This window comes from Apus apus, chromosome 2 (assembly GCF_020740795.1).
Source record: "Apus apus isolate bApuApu2 chromosome 2, bApuApu2.pri.cur, whole genome shotgun sequence".
Lineage (NCBI taxonomy): Eukaryota > Metazoa > Chordata > Aves > Apodiformes > Apodidae > Apus > Apus apus.
Genome location: NC_067283.1, coordinates 94,945,123 through 94,961,782, shown reverse-complemented (window position 1 = coordinate 94,961,782; position 16,660 = coordinate 94,945,123). Strand labels below are relative to the sequence as shown.

General features: G+C 47.5%; 1 protein-coding gene across 4 annotated transcripts in view; it reads right to left on the bottom strand.

The window, feature by feature from the left end:
• RIPOR2 (RHO family interacting cell polarization regulator 2) overlaps positions 1–16,231 on the bottom strand; it is a 69,561-nt gene extending 53,330 nt beyond the window's left edge. For all 4 annotated transcript variants that reach the window (XM_051610103.1, XM_051610104.1, XM_051610105.1 and 1 more), the window contains exon 1: positions 15,983–16,231. In XM_051610103.1, coding sequence (XP_051466063.1) covers positions 15,983–16,043 — 61 coding nt within the window. In that variant the 5' untranslated portion in view covers positions 16,044–16,231. The remainder of the gene's footprint in view (positions 1–15,982) is intronic.
• Positions 16,232–16,660: the final 429 nt, after the last annotated feature.

Genomic DNA, 16,660 nt, shown 5'->3' with positions numbered 1-16,660 from the left:
TGCGGCCCCGCTTTTCCTTGCGGAGCTGCGGGCGGGAGGAGGAGGAGGCGGAGGAGGAGGCGGAGGCACCGCTGCGCGGCCGCGGCCCGCCCCCGCGGGGCGCGCAGGGGGGTGCGCGGCCGTGCGGGACCCCCCGCTGCCTGCGCGGCGCGGCGAGGCGCGGAGAAGTGCGCGGCCCCCCGCGGTGCGGTGCGGAGCGGTGCGCGGCAGTGCGCGGCTCCCCGCGGTGCGGTGCGGTGCGGTGCGGTGCGGTGCGGTGCGCGGCCCCTCGCGGTCGCCCCCCAGCTCGTCCCGGTGGGTGCGGCGGAGCCGGCGCCTGTGCACCTTTTATTTTTGGGAGTGGCGGCGGGGCTCTTCCCTTTTTCGTTCGGCTGTTGTTGCCTCTCGGGGGGCTGAGCAGAAGATGGGGCATCCGCAGAGCACCCCTGAGCCGTCCCCGTGGGAATGGTGCGGGGAAGGGGCCGCCGCTCCCCGTGGCCGGTGGGTTGCTCGCTGCAGCCTCCGTTGCCTTCAGTGGCATGTGGGAAAGCAGGCTCTGAATGTGGGTATCGGGAGGGCTGCAGACAGCGGTTAAAGATGAATATAAATGAAAGAACATCGCGATGAATGGAGTTTGTATTTCTTCCTTTGAGAATCTTTCCCGGATTATTACCCCAAGCGAGTTGAAAAGGCAGGAAAGCTGTATTTTCCCAGGGATTGTGGGGTATGTTCTTCAAATTCAGTCTTCCTTCCAAAATACATAGCCCTAGTTATTATAAATACATCTCTCTATACAGCCAAGGACTCTGGATATATCTATTCCTGGCCTTAGGACTTCTCCATTTCTCCTCTGCAGCCTTTTTTCACACTGGACTTCACTTTAGCCACCACTCAGGTTGTGATTTCTATACATTTTGCTGCCCCTTTTCCCACACTTAAAGCTCCTGTAACAAGCTCTACCTTGTGTCACTTAATCAGCTGAAAGTGCTGCTTATTTTATTTTTTTTTTAGGGGCAGGGGGAATCACTGGCAAATTATGGACTTGCTAAATGGATGCAATTTGGAAGGGGGCTTGAGGAGGCAATACTGATGCTCTCCCTGAATGCCTGTATCTTTCCCTGTTTGGGTCAGGATAGGAAGACTCATCTTTTCACAGATGTTTTTCCTGGAGCACAGAGGCCTGTCACACATAGGATGATACCCTATGGAGGAGCTTAGGAAATAAAAATGAAAAGTAAGAGTTGGGGTTTCACAGAGCATTGTGCATGGAAAAAAACCCAAACCCTTAATGAATAAAAAAATCCAAGCTGCCAATTCTAGCTGACCTATCATCTTAAGTAATTTTCAGCAGTAATAGTGAACATCTGTTAATTTATATTGTATGCTGAAAGTAAACAGCATCCTGTAGCCTTAAGAAGTAGGAATGAGAGTAAACTACTCCAGATTCAGTAACAGCAGAAAAGGATGCTCTTCATACTGACGTGCAGACCTCTGAGGCCTAAGGGCTGTTTCCAAGGTTTCTAGGTTCAGATGGGCTCTACAGCAACCACAGTGGTAGCTTTTCCAGGGACACCCACTTCTCCACTGGAAAAAGTGTAGGGGCTGCTGCTGACATGGTGCTAGTGCTGTAGCTGCAAGGTGAAATGTTTAGAGCTTTGTGTGTCTCTGACTGAATTGCCTGCACCCCCACTTTGTGTGTTTCACATAGGACGTGAACTCTGACGCCAAGGCAGAGAAGTTGCTTTCTGGGAAAATCAGCTGTGCACTTTGGGCTGTGGAATGCCAGGGGAAGAGGAGAGGGAATATTTGTGGCAATGCTGAAAGCTATAAATGTCTCATCATGCATACTTAATATGCTTTTGAGTCCATTTCAGCCTTTTAGGGGGTGGCAGGTCTCACTGTGGAAGCCTGGTTCATTTGTTAAAGGTTTTCAGTGCCATATACTAATCGCAGCATCTTACTCCAACCTTAAGCCTCCCACAGTAGTTCTTAGCAATTACTCTGTATGCCCCATGTTGCAAATTCCCTCTGGCCTTTTTGGTCTTATCTTGCAGAAGATTTTTTGAAGGTTGCAGATGCAAATACCTCATTTGCAGCCTCTGCTTCCAAGGAAATACTCGCTATCCTATGCAAATACATGTGCAAGAGATGTATGAGCTGTTTCTCTTGGTTTCTTAATACAGTTTTGCATAGCAAATGCAGAAAGCTAATTTCCTCCTCTCCATTGCCCCCAACTCTACACACATTCCCACTTCCCTGCTCCCAGTGCTGCAGCTTGCCAAAACTGCCTGGAGACCGAGTAGGTTTACGGATGCTCTAGATAAAATCTTTGTCCCACTTAGTCCTTTCGAACACGTATTCACCCTGACACACATGCTTTCCAAAGGCTCGGGTCAGTCATTCCACGTGTGTCTTGTTTTGCTTATTCAGTGGAAAATGCCAGAGATCTCTGCCTCCCTCCATAATTAGGCAGGAACTGAAGCTGCCATTGTATTGTGGCTGTGATCATGCTACTATTCCTATAAATTATTCACTGTATTGCAGTGTAATCTCCTGTTATGTTAAAAATAGGTCAGCATGAATGTCCCCAGTGAAATTTCTAAGTGACAATAGCCAATTCTAGCTTTGTCTCCAGAAAACTGTGACCCCTCCAAACTGGTAATTGCCAATTATGCTCCACTTTCACCTCCCTGCCAGCTCCAGCACACCTTCACAAACACTAATTCCCAGCAACACTAGCCCCACGTTATACTTGAGAGGACTAAGCCAGAGTTCCTAAATGACCTGCTGGGCTTTGCCAGAGCACTTTGCTTTCCATTAGCCTTTGCTCCCAGGCCAAAGAGCAAATCAGAATTATCAGACAAGAGATTATAGTCTGAGAATACCTAAATGCTCTGCTCCCCCAGGCACCCAGAAGGCTTCTCCCAAGGGCTGAGCAGGATTTTCTGGCTGATATGCATCAGTTACACATGGCTCTGGGGGGCATATATATGGAGAAGTACTTCACATTTCCCTTTGCCCCATGGGCCCTAGCCTGCTGAATCCCTCAAACCAGCAGAGCAGGAGGACCCCCTGGCTTTGAGGTTCATTGCAGATGTGTCACCTAGAGGAACCTGGAAAGGGGTAGCAGGATCTTGTAGTTTGAACAGAGGTCTGAGGGCAACCTTTCACCATAAGATACTGCTGTGAGGACCCCTATGAAAATGTGGGATATTGCTGCAATTTCTCTGCTTACTGTGGGGATGTATTTCTGATATGGAGGTACAAAGACAGCCCATTCCTGGGTGACTTCATTCACCTGAAAGTGAGGGTTGGTGGTGGGTGGCAATGCTCAGCAGACAAAGCAGACAGCAATTTGCATGGAGGTCTCTCATGAGCATGTTCAGATCAGCAAGAGCACAAAAGAAGCAGGGGGTGAGCGGGCAGATGGTGGCTTTGAACGTTAGGTGTCTGAGATAGAACAGGCCTGCCCTAGTCCTTAAGGAAGGCAATTTGTGCATGGGCTTCTTCTGTTGTAACTCCTCTTTGCTGTGTTTCTGTGGAAATGTCTTGCTCAGAAGGGGATACCTGGAAGCACATGGCATCTTCATATTGCTGATGGATGTCCCCACAGGACATCTCCAGCAGACGTCACATCCAGGTAAACCTCCTGTGGGAGCACAGGTGTCAAACCTGAGTGCTCTTGCCTGGGGATCTTGGTCCAAAAAAAAGAGGTGAATGATTATATTTGAGAGTGAGGAGCACAACAGGTGCCAGAACCAACACTTGGAAAGGCTTTTACTAGAGAGGCCTGACCCCTGCCATGAGTAGTCTGGGCAAGATGTGAGCTTTAATTTGCTGTCCGTACACGAGTCCACCATTATTCTTTCCAGCTAAACATATTAAAGTGTTGCCACAACTCTCCTGCTCTCCATACTTCACTCTGCCCATGCTGCTCTTTGGGTTGACTCCATTCCTATATTTATACCTCCTCTGTCAGACGAGCCTGTCCAGTACATCTGGCTGGCACTCATTGTCTTTCCTGTAACACTTCTTGCTCTCCTTCTAAAAGAGCCTGTACCCACTTGTTTTTCACTGCTGACATCCTCTAACCACTGTGCAACCATTTCCTCCCTTTTACTTCCCATCACTGTGTTGCTGCTCCACCCCTGAGTTCCTCATTTCTCTTGATGTTGCTTTTGCAAAGCTTTCCACCTGCAACTCTCAGGGCATTTTGTGGGAAAAAGTTACTTGACCTGATCTTCTGTCATGATTTAGGAACAGATACAATCTTCTGGGACTTCTGGCCAGAAGCTCAGCACCACTGGATCTTTGGGAATGACTGAAATGTAATGCAGTGGTTGTGCCCTGTGGCATGGTGGTCAGGATACACATGGTGTGAGGAGCAACAGAAAACTACAGGTGTGGAGAGAGAGGGCTAGGGACAGAAAGGGAAGATGCCTTTAGCTTTTAATGCACTGCAAGAAATAGGTAATCTTTCTCAAATCTTTTCTTTGTCCTACTGTGTTCCTTTTGTGATGATCCGAGGTAGTTGCCTTCAGAGCAAGAACACTTCCCATCAATGGCCTGTGCCTCTGCCACTGTTTGAAGTTTGCAAGTTAACTTTGGGAGGCGCATGCACAAGCATACACCCTGCCTGCCCTCACCTATATAACTTGGGGGAATAGGACAAAGAAGCCACTGACTGAATTTTTTTTTATCCCCAGACTATCCCGCTTTCAAAATCAGCCCCAATGCCACTGCTGGGCAGGTTTTGGGTGGCAATGGGGAGGAGTTTATGGAGGGTTGGAGGGAGCAGCACATTCCAGTTTCTGAGAGTGCTTAGCAACCAGGGCTGGCTGAGCAGCTCTTAAGTGCATGCCAAGTGTGTGGATGGCATGTCTAGTACTGCAGCTCTAGCCTTACTCCCTCCGCCCCCACTACCTTGTTTTTGAAAAGCACTCCTTGTTTTCTAATTAAGGCACATGAAAAACTGCTGAAAACTTATTTTTGCTTTCCTGGACAGCTGGAATTCAACTATGCAATGTGATGATCAAAGCTATAGGAGTGATCAGAGATCTGAAGCAACAGCAATGGCACTGTCAGTCTGCTTTTTGGGAGCATGGCTTTCAGATAATCTCTTCCGTGCTGTGGGTGTTGCACTGGCTTGAAGTCCTGCTGCTGGACAGCCTCAAAACCCTTGCTCCCACCTTGCCTGAAGGAGAACAGAGAGTGGGATGCAGTGCTTCCCACAAGTCTGCAGCCTGTGAGATACCTGCTCAGGGCTGCCATGCAGCTGAAGTGCCTTTCCCAGTCCAACAATATGTATAAGATCAAGAAGGCCCTCTTAGAGCATCTTTAGCAAAGGATTCAGCTTTGTAGACAGGAAGATGGTCTGAGTCAAGCTTCTTCATTGAGATCTTCTTGAATCTTTGACTAATCTCTTGACTATTTCCTGTTTCATGGCTCTCAAGTACCTAGACCTGGCTCCCTGCCACAAACTTCGTCTTCCATCATTAACAGGGGGCTGATGTCCCCACTGTGTTTGCTGGTCTCTTAGGCAATTGATACCATCTCTGCCCATGTTACCAGACAGTAGCATCTACTGCTGAAACTTGCTAGCTGCATCAGGACTGCAGTTAAAATGTGGGCCCAACCCATATTCACCTCTGGACTCCCCTTGCAGCCTTGCCTGCACCTGAGAGACAAATTTTGGGCAAGCTCTGAAGCACAGAGTGGGAAAAAGTCTTTCTTTGTACATGCCCAACACACTCTGCCTAGTAGTCCCAGGCATGGCTGGGCCACCCCATCCCTGTCCACCCCGTGCTATGAAGCAATTGGATAATGACAGGACCAAGGATCAGGAAGGATAGTTATTATATGGGGCAGACACTGTGAGACATGTTAGCAACCACCAGAGGTATCCTAGGTCCATGACTGAAAGAACAGGTTGGGAACTTTGGTGTGGCCTGCAAAAGCCTAGAGACATCCTCTGCTTTCCTCCTGCTCAGCATCTCCCACAGGTCATGGCAAGAACAGGAGGAGCTGCAGGGATGAAGAGCATGGTCTGGGGAGAACAATGGTGAGGTAGAAGAAGGACACAAGGGCTGGGTTGGAGGGAAAGGAGGAAATAATGCCAAACAAGTTTCAAAATCAAGCGCTGTGTAGGGACCCTGTGGTGCTGGACAGCCCTATTCCCACATGTTCCTAATGTGATCCTTTCATAATAGAAACCCAGGAAGAGTCCTCTGGGGCAGAGGCTCTGAGCAGTTTTCATCCTCAGTTATACTAGTATAAAACCAGAGTTATCCTGAAATAGTTTCCTGATGGACCGCAATATGGATGACCCAGCTGGGTTCTCAGTGCTGCCAGCGACCCGAGCTGACCACACTCCTCTTTCCTTCTCCTGGGCCACAGATCTGCACAGGGGATTGCAGCTTTGAGAAATTATTTGCATTCTCTTCCTGCCTCTGAGATACCACCACAGCCCTTTTTTCCTCATCAGCGCATATTTTATGTCTTAAATATAGCAAATACAAAACAAGTGCAGCGCACACGAAATGCCATTCGGGGGAGCGCAATGAACACGCTGCCTCTGAAATGTAATGAGCCCCAAGTGCATCTGCCAAATATTTGGACTAAGATTCCAAAGGAGAGTGGGGGATTCACAGTACAGAGAAGCTCGCAGCCAAACCCAAAGGCCAGTGCCTCTATGCATCCTCTGGGGGATAGAGGTTGCTTAGTTGGTCCAGCCTACCTTCACCTGGAGGTGTTTAACACTCACAGCAGTAATTTCCTCTAGGAAAGATGAAGAGCAGCTTTTTGTGCCATGTCACTGAGGCCATGAGTGGCTTTGAATTGAAAACATCACAAATAATATGTAAGGCAAAGCAAAGAAGTAGTGGTTCTTCAGGGGTGTGATCTGGCTTTGTGGCTGGGGTTAAATGACACCAGTTAAACCATGCCAGTTTTTCAACATCTGACCCTGGGTACTATTTTCAGCACAGTGATTTTTGAAGTGATTAATGACAACAGCTTGGCACTAATCAGTGGCTGGTGCTGCTGATTAAGCTAACTCTTCCTTGGCTCACAACAGGTATTAGGAATAGAAAGGGCAGGAAGCTCCCCAGAGTGACAGAAGAGGCAGAGCAGATCAGGACCTCCTGAGCTGCCTGCTTTGCCATAGGAAAATTAAAAAAAAAAAAAAAAAAAAAAGGTATAGCCATCCAACTCCACAGCTGAGCTCAGCAGTGCTGAAGGACTCTGCTCCTCCTCTGGCTTTGTTTCGAGAACATTTTTAAATGGACCCTTTTCAACATTCCCGCCCCTCTCAGTAATAATAATTAAAAAAAGCTTCTGTTGTTAAATGTATTGCTAATATTGCTAATGTGGCACTCCTTGCTTGTGTTTGTAGGAGGATCTCAGAGATGCTGTCTACCTCCAAAGCTACCTGCATCTATAAAATATCTCTTTTCTCCAAGATGTCCAAGAGAAGGAAATCTATTAGGTCTGTGTGAAAGTTGTATGTTATGACCTGATCCTTCAGTCCTGATGGAGCCTGAACTCCCCAAATCATTCAATCAGACAGGTTCTCCATATGCCACCCCAAAACTCAGAGGTTCTTGAGAAGAAGCAGGCTGTGCTTGCTCTGCTCTTTATGTCACCAACGTTAAGAAACTACAGTGACCTATGGTCTGCTGGTGATGTTTGTGACAGAAAAAGATCTCAATTGCTCTGCGCTACCTCTGTTAGCTCTGTGACATTACCTGGGCCCTGTCTTTTTCTTCTTCCTTCTCAAGTGAAAAGGTGCAGCAAGAGGGACTCCAAAACTTACAGGAAGCTCTCTATTGGCAAACTGCACTTCTACAGAGTCAAAAACACTCTGCTAAAATGAACGTGGTGGCTTGTAGCTTGTATCCACGTTCCCAGCAGAGCTTTTCCACTGCCCTGAGCTACCGCAAAGTGAGAAGGATGCAAATGAAGGTCTATGGTGTGAAGCCTGAACGCTGGCCAGCCTTGTTAGCCACCAGCATCTTAAGCATAAACTTCTGAGAGCTGCAGGGTGAAGATGTAAATTTTATAAGCTTATTTCCAAGGGGATCCTAGAGGAGTCCTTGAAAACTTAGTGTCTATGGTAATTAAAACATATATTCACAGACCTTTTAGCCATCCCGTTGAGCGTCTCAGAGAGGCCGTTTGTCTCTCTCCTGCTGCAGGTGGCTGAGACATCTCTCCCGGGAAGCCCCCAGATCACCACTCAGCCACTGCCATTCCCAAACCATAGGCACACTCCTCAGGGGAGCCCAGGGGGCTTTCCACTCTGGTATTGCATGGGGAGGTTCACTTGCTCAAAAGCCCATTGCTGTGTGACTTCCCCTTGGGCCAGGCACTGGTGGGCAGGAAGGCAAGGCTGGCCCAGGGAGCAGCCTGGCATGATGAAAGAAGAGGTGTTGCAAGTTTTGTGTGTGATGCTACACAGAGTTCTGTCTGAGCTTTTGGGGCAGTTTCAGGTTTTGTTTCCTAGGGCAGTCATCTTACCTGGGATTATGGGTTTGAGTATATGTGGGGCTGGGCTATTTTCAGTCTTTTCTTCACTGTGGGATGGATTTTCTTTTAATTATAGGCAGGCTCACGTGATGCTGAGGCATGGACAGTAAAGGCCTGGCATGGGTCTGGTGAGTGATGCTGCAAGAACAACCTGGGTACTGAGCACCATGGTGCCACAGGATAGCACCAAGTATAGGCAGTGGGGAGTAACTAAGAGCCCTGCTGTGCACTGGAGGAACCTAGCCAGAGGCCCATGTGGGCAGTACCTTATCTACTGAGTCCTGTTTAGAGGCATATATCAGTAGAGCATCGCTTCAATTGTAAGCAGTTGCTACAGGGCTTCCTAGCTGGGACCTCATCAAAAATGAGTCTACCTGGGTCCTGCAGTGGATCTGCCTCCTGAGGCCCTCCCTGTGGACCAGCCACCCCTATAAACATGCACGCTGCCCTACAGGCACCAGCCACACTTGTGCCCACTGTTGCCAGGCTAGCAGCATGGGACTGCCATGGGCAGGGCAAGAGACAGGGTTTTCCAGCAGTGATGGAACTCCATTTCCATGCTCCGAATTCAGAGGCATCTGGAGGGGCTTCTTGTTTAGATCGCTGCCCTCCCTCCTTCTCACACACAACAACACACACACATTCACTGTAAGGGAAGTGAGGGCTACCAGCTTGAAGAGTTAGGCCACTAAATATCTGAGAAGGTTGGAACAGAGATCGTTTGAACTGTCCCAATTTGAGTGCAGCTGGATGAGTTTGTCTCCTGCCATTTGTTCTGGCAGGGGCTGGGCTGCAGTGGTACTTTGCCCAAATTGCCACTTTTTTTTTTTTTCACTCTCTCTTTGGCTTGCTTTTTTTTTCTACCTCACTTTTTGTCTTTCCATCTTTCTACCAACTATTTGAACTCCAGGCATCATTTCCAGGCTCTGGGTCTCTGAACTTTCCAATTCCCAGACTATCTTCAATTTAATCAGAGTAAGCCAACATCTGCCCCTGTAAGTTACGCAGCATTAATCCTGTTGTGCTGAGAATTTCCACAGCTGCTTTGCTTCGCCTGTTTCCCAGTTGCCAAAGATAGAGGAGTATCAGTGGCTCTTCACAGCAGAAATGTTTTCCTCCACCTTCCCCACCCAATCTTTTTTGAGGTGTGCAAATGCACACATATATACACTCAACCCCCTTGGTAGGTCTGTAGATTGAGCTGTGAATTTCAGCTGTGAGGAAGGGTTGCTTTGGTGGCAGCCACAGCAGGACCCCTTTTTTCAAACCATTTCCCTGCACTCAGATGCCAGATGAAGACAATATTGCTTAAAATTCTATGAGGCCTGACAACACCCCTCACTACTCAATGCTGAGATACAGGTGAAATCCTACCATCAGAAAATCTTCCCACCATTGATTTTTTAATGTCTCTGTGCCATTGTCAAGTGCTTGACTACTCTCTCCTCTCTCTCTAATTCATGGTCTCAGGCTGTTTTCACTCCTCACCTTTTAACTCCACACTTCCTGACCCAGCTGTTTTCTGCCTGTCACACCCTTGATACACCAACCACAAGGCTTTGGTTTTAGCATCCAGGCAGGCGGAAGCTCATTTCAGAGGTGTCTGAGCTGTGCCTCAAATTGTTAAGGGGTTAAGTTGTTTATGTCACCAGCTCGTGCTAGCTCAGCCACCTTTATTTTGTGGCTTTAATGATGGAACTGGACAATAAAAAAGCTTGTGTTTTATGGAGCTTTGTAAAGACACTGTCTAAAAACAGGAAGGGGGGAAAGGGTGCAGAGGAGCAGTTTTGCTTCAGCCTTTGGTGAAAGACGTGTTTTGAAAGCCTTGAAGGTGGCTTGAGCACACCTAATCACTGGTTTCTCTCTGGCTTGTACACACCTTCCTCTTTTCTCTGAGGGCTGGTTAAATTACACTTGTTTATTTGACCTGTTTTTTCCCCTCACTGTTGTTATTATTAGTGATCTAGAAATATTGATGACAAATACAAACCAAAGGTGTTGCCCTCAAGACACGGAGAAAGAAGAACCAAAAAGATCAAAGATCTTTAACTAAAAAATAGTGACAGTAAAGCAGAAAATGTCTCTGGTCAATCTTTTTTTCATTTCAGGCTTTGTGGGCTCAATCACTTCTGCTTCAAGTACTGATCATGATGCCCTGTTAAAAATATCCCTCCAGCTGCCCAGGACAGCTGGAAGTGCCAGGGGGATGGAGTGCTGTGGGTGGGTCAGTGTGGGGGTGCCTGGGGTGGGGACAGATAGCTCACAATGCCTCCTCCCACCACAAAAAGCTCTCTCACCCATTGCATAACTCTGCATCTGCCCATGGACCACAACCAGAAAGAAGTAGCTGCGAGAAGCAGGTGAGCAAAGCATTTAGCCTAAATAGTAATAAGCAAAAATGCTCCTTAACAGAGCACCCTTTTTCCCGTCCATGCTCTTGGAGAAAGGTGCTTCCATCTGAATGTATAGGCCAAACATTTCCTACTGCAAACTATCTATCTGGTTGAAGCAGACACTGTTGCCTTGGTGATGAAGTGATGGGACTTCTCTTCCTCTGGGTTGCAGTGAGTATGGCACACACGTTCTCCATCTGCGGGAATGTGAGATAAACTGAAAGGACAAGCAGGGCTGGTGGGACCTGTAAATGTTTGCAGGACAATGACCCATAGTCTCCCAGGTCAGTGAGGAGACACTCCCATTCTTAATACATTGCAGGGCTGCCCATCTTGACTATAGCCTTTGCAGATATTAGGCACTTGTATGCTGGAAAATGTAGACTTGTTAAACTCTTATTTGGTATGAAAACATAGGAAAAACTGTCTCTCTGTGTATCTCTGAGGTAGACATCTGCTGGAATACCACACTGCTTTGTATACATGAATATCCTTGAAAGACATAATTTGCTTCAATTTGCATCAGTTTGACACTCTCTGCTTGGAGGGGACATGCCTGAGGTGGCTCCCACCAAAGTGGAGCTGGCAGCTAGCTATGGCATGGAAAGAAGCCTGGTCCAGTGGATAACAGACAAGCTGTGACATTGATTTCCCTGAGTGACTTTTAGACAAGTCACAGCAGATGTACATCTGAGGAAAGTACAAATGCCTTGTAGTGCTTTAGGGGAAGAGAAAGGTTGCTTAACCTTAATTATTGCTGAATAAAGAGCCTGTCCCAACTTTGAGTTTAAATTAACGTCCTAGACTTTATCCTCATTTCTCTCTAACATCATCAGTGATGTTACAATACACCAGGTGGTGCACATAGCCATGAACAGCAGCGACCTTTCTTTTCAGCTAAGCCTCAAAGCTGATCCAAAATCCCAGAGCTAAAACTCTTTTCTCTCTTAAAAAGGGCAGGCAGGCTTTACAAGGATGCAAAGGCATCTGATACATCTTTAAAGCATACCTTAAAAGTTTGATGCAGTTTCTGTTCTGCTGGGAGCCTTGATGGGCAGCAGTGCTGGCGCATGTCTGTGAGGCGTAGCAGCATGTCAGACCTGGGAGAGGAGAGAGCCCTGGGGCTCTGACACCGTGCAGTACACTGGCTAAAGTGGGGCTCTGGTCTACTGAACTAAAGCATGCAGACACTTACTGGACATTATGAAAAAAAACTAGCTTTGCTTTTCTTCCCTTTGGAAGCACAGATGGAATTTTGTTGTTGGCTGTGGCCTGAGAGGGCAGGTCACAGTTACTGTGGGTACAACCTGGGGGCTCATACAGGAGGTGGGAGGTAGAGATGTGATGAGAGGTCGGTGTGGAGCAGTTGTATGAAAAGATCTGCAATAAATCACTGTCTAATTTCTATTTTTCCTGTGCATTCTCAGTCTGGATATGTTGATCACTGCTAACAAAATGCATGGACCCACATACTTGCTGTGTTTGCTGAGAGTTTGCAACCCTCTGCATGGATGTGTTGGCATTGATTGAGGGGCTCCTGCTGTGCCAAGTTCTTGGCCCTGGTATGAGGCTGTTCTGGGGTGGTGGCGTCATGCCTCCCTGTGAGCACTCAGCTCTCTTCCCAGGATCTGCCAAGTGAGCTGACTTGTGCCCAAATATTCCTCCCTGCCTCCCCGGGCCTGGGAGCAACATGAACCTTCCTAGCTCCTCAGCTTACAGAGACCCATGGAAAATCCATGCCTGTTTGGCTGCAGTGATAAGAGGGAGCCTTGTGCTAGTGGAAGTGATTTCTTTTTAATGAAATACAAATTCAGAATCTCAGGTACTTAAGAGTCACTAAAAATTAAAAGGTGTTTTCCTCAAAGCAAGTGGTTTGACCATATGTAAGACTAACTGAATTCACTTGCCTGCAATTAACATAGCAAGGCCATAAAAGAAACAAAAGGTATTACTGCCTGTACTTTCAAGAGGCTGAAGTAGTTCCTTATCTAAATTTTTGCATACCACAGCTGTGCACTGCTAAATGATGGCTGTGTTGCAGAGAAGAGGGAGTTGCAATTCACTGAACCTCAGCACAGTCACTTGCAAAGTCTCTGCCGATCCTCCAAAGGAGATATCACAGTCTAAGTGCAAGGTTGTTATTAAAAAACAAGAAAATTAGGTAATAGGTTTTCTTGGTACTGTGTAAGATCTTGAGTAAGAAACTCGAAATAGAGAGCATCAATTTGGGACATGCTGAATGGAACCAAAACAAGTCCAAACGACAGAGAAAACCCAGCTGAAGAATCATCAGGGGTGCCAGTTTCTAGGGAGGACCTGCACAGATTAGTTCTTTCCCTATGGGATGTAACTCTTTTTATGTCAGTGACTTGAAAGGGAACTTCAAACAGTGACTGACTGAATATGCAGATACCATGATGTCTGGGGAAGTGGTGAATCCAAGAACAGACTACTTGAGAAAGTGAGCTGATTCATCAGGTTTTAGAGTGGGCATAGCTGAGGGCAAAGGAGATAAGCCATGATTATGGGATAGCGTTGATCCTGTCCTGAGAAAATTTGATGCTGAAGGACTTGAGTATTATAGAAGGAAAGCTGATGAAGGGGAGACTCTTAAGTGATGCTGTGACCCAAAAGGTCTCAAGGAGTCCATGTGCATATTAGCTGATCCTCTAACTGATCCTGATATATATAGATAGATAGATATTTATAAAGTAATTTATCGTGTAACTTTTGGGTTTGTCCCTGGTGCAAGAGTTTTGGAATGGTGGGCTCCATGCTGGTGTCCACATCTCCAAAGGGACAGTCAGAAGAAGAAACAAGAAAATGCTTAAACCCTGCACTTTATAAAGAAACAGTCATTGATAACAGTCTGCTTGGCAAAGGGTAAGAGCAAAATGTAGTCTGGGGATAGCTAGATGAGACCTTCACATGTGCAAGCAATAGTGAGTTCTTTGCCCTCCTGGTCAAGAAGGCAACAAATTAAAAAACTGACACTAGAAGAAATAAGATGTAGCTATCTTTAATGGTGACAGTAGCTAAGCATGGGGACAAGTTAAAGAGGTGGATGGGAGATCTACCACCACGCTTTCTGAATCAAGCCGGATGTGGAAAATGAAAAAAACAGCCCACACCCCGAGAGCTGTGGTCTGTGCCAAGCTGGGAGCAGAAGTTCAGCACCTGACAAACGCCTCCGTCCAGCCTGAAAAATCTGTGACTAAGTTTTGGCTGGCGCCTGGGTGTCCACAGCCTGAGCAGGGTGGGGGCTGCCCTCTGACCAGAGCAGGCACTGCTCCTTCCCGCCCACATCCCACCCAGCCCTGAGGAGTGTGCTGGGTTGCCCAGGGTCAATGGTGCTCCAGAAATAGCTGCCAAAATATTCATGTCTCCTTGCTAACCCCTTCCAGAGAGAAGAGAGGGGGCTGAAGAGGAAGGCTAGCACTGTGCCTGTGTTGTTTGGGCTTTGCAGCTGGCAGGTTTGGGAGCCAACAGACCTCCAGCTGGGGTAGATTTGTTCCCAATTACATGCAGATGACTGTCACCAAGTCATAGGCTTGTAGGATAGCTCAGGTGGGAAGGGACATCGGGAGGTCATCTAGTCCAACCTCCTTCTCCAAGCAGGATTATGGAAAGGTTTTTTAAATGTTCCCACCTTTGAAAAGCCAGCTTCCTCTAGCTGTTGCTGGGTCAAGCCTGCCAGAAACAACTTAGCTGAGAGGCTGGAAAGGATTTCTTAAGCACTTTATCTTTCCCTTCAGATAGCACAATATAAATGTCAAATAACCTGCACATATTCCTCTCCTTCCCTCCTACATTTCTGATTAAGAACATAGGCTAGATGTTTCAGAAGCAGCAATGAAGCCTAAATCCTACTGACTCTTCAGACCACTTGAAAATGTCCATATCGAGTTGGAGCACATGGCTGGTTATCCTGGAAAGCAGCATCTACCTGTGTGAGGGCAGGATGCACGGAATAAAACAAGGTACTTCCAATGCCAGTTGATTTCCCCAGTGGCATCAGGTCTTTCCTGGACTACCAGGATTTTTTTCCTGAACACAAATGCTCTGACCTCTCCTTTCTGCAAATCCATTCCCCTTCTGAGCCCAGACTGGGACACCGAGTGAGGAGTGGGGGCATATATACGTGAGAAATGTATTTGAGTACAAACAGTCCATCATTGAAATTGCTTTTCTTTCAGTGTTGATTCCTTTCACTGGGGCTCAAATAACTCGATTTGGCATTAGTCAATGCTAAGTTTTCCATACCAACCACAGCTGAGCTTTGTTTAAATGAGGTTTGCTGAAGCTGTGCTGAAAGTGAGTTTAAAGGTTCACAGCCTTTGGAGCGGATCCAGGCAGCTCTTTGTGCCTTCAACTCCCTTGGAAACTGCAGAGGGCTGGGGGCCGGGAAGAGATTTGCATGAGCAAGTTCTCCCCCGTGACCCCTGCTCAAGTGTAAAGGGGAGCGGAGAGCAGCACCAGAAACTAGACACTGTGGGCCAGATTATTCCTCCTCCTCTGGGTCTTCTTATCTGTGTCTCTGCTATTTTGACATGGTAGCACTTGGTACACATGTAAACAGAAGCACAGGGTTCAAGCAGTGAGGAATCCAGCTCCAGCAGAAGCAGTTTGAGGCATAAGAAACTATGGTGCTGGCTTTGTTCCCCCCTGTTGGGGAAGAGGAGGCTAATTTTGCTCAGATAATTTAAGTAGCAAGTTAACTTCAGCCCCTGTAAAGAGCCCCTACTGCTTTAATGACAGCTGCACCTGCAGTGTTGAATGCTCGAAGTGATGCTTTGCATAGTGCAGCCACTCTAGAAAACGCACTTGGTGTCCTTCCCAGCTGCCTTTTTCAGCAGTAACCTCCTTGCTGAGGAATCAAGCTGCTGAACCGGTGCGAAAGTTATTTTGATTGTATCTGGGGTGCTTTTGTTCTCCATTCTCTTAGGAGAAAAAGAAAGTCTGATCACCCTGTGACTTTGGAGCCCATAGACAACTTCAGATTTACCCAAGAAATACCCGCCAAGCTAGAAACCGGTCTCTAGTCTGAGTAGGAGAAGGGTAAGTTTAATTAAAGATGACTTTACCTTCCCCAAAGGCATCGTCTTCTTCTCCAGGTGCAGTCAGATCTTCTTGGGCGTGCTGCATCGTGGCAAGGACACAGCTCGGGGAGCAGCCAGAGCCGAGTGCTTGAACTGGTTCTTACACTACAGCTCGACTGTTTCCGTTCACCTGTTTCCTAAACATTTTGGTGGTAACAGCTTCCGCATCTGCACTTACGAAAATAGTCTTATTCATGTGAATAACACTTCTTGTTTTTATGGAGAGCCTTTGAGATGGTTTTTGAGGTGAGGTGTCCTTACTGCTGGGTGAAAAGTTGATTTTGAGAGCAGAGACAGGCAGGACTGGCTCCAAAGGCACCCTGCCCTGTTGCTGAATGTCACTGCGCTGCAGCAGCCCCGCCAGCCCGGGCTGGAGGGGTTTTGCATATGAATGTGAATCCCTTCTGGTGGCAGGGGTAGAGCCAGGGAACAATTCGCCCTGCTCTGTTTGCAGAGCAGCTCGCTTTCACCCCAGGGGCAGTTTAGCCCCAGTAACCCCTCCCAGGGGTCTCCCAGTACCGTGTCTACATGGGATTTTATTTTTTATTTAGCACGGCAGCAGTGACAGCACCTTCTCACCCACACTGGGGTGACCCATGGCGATGGACATGTGGACAAGCTGGAAAGCTGTAGGTGATGCCAGTTGTCTCATGGGTAGGTGCA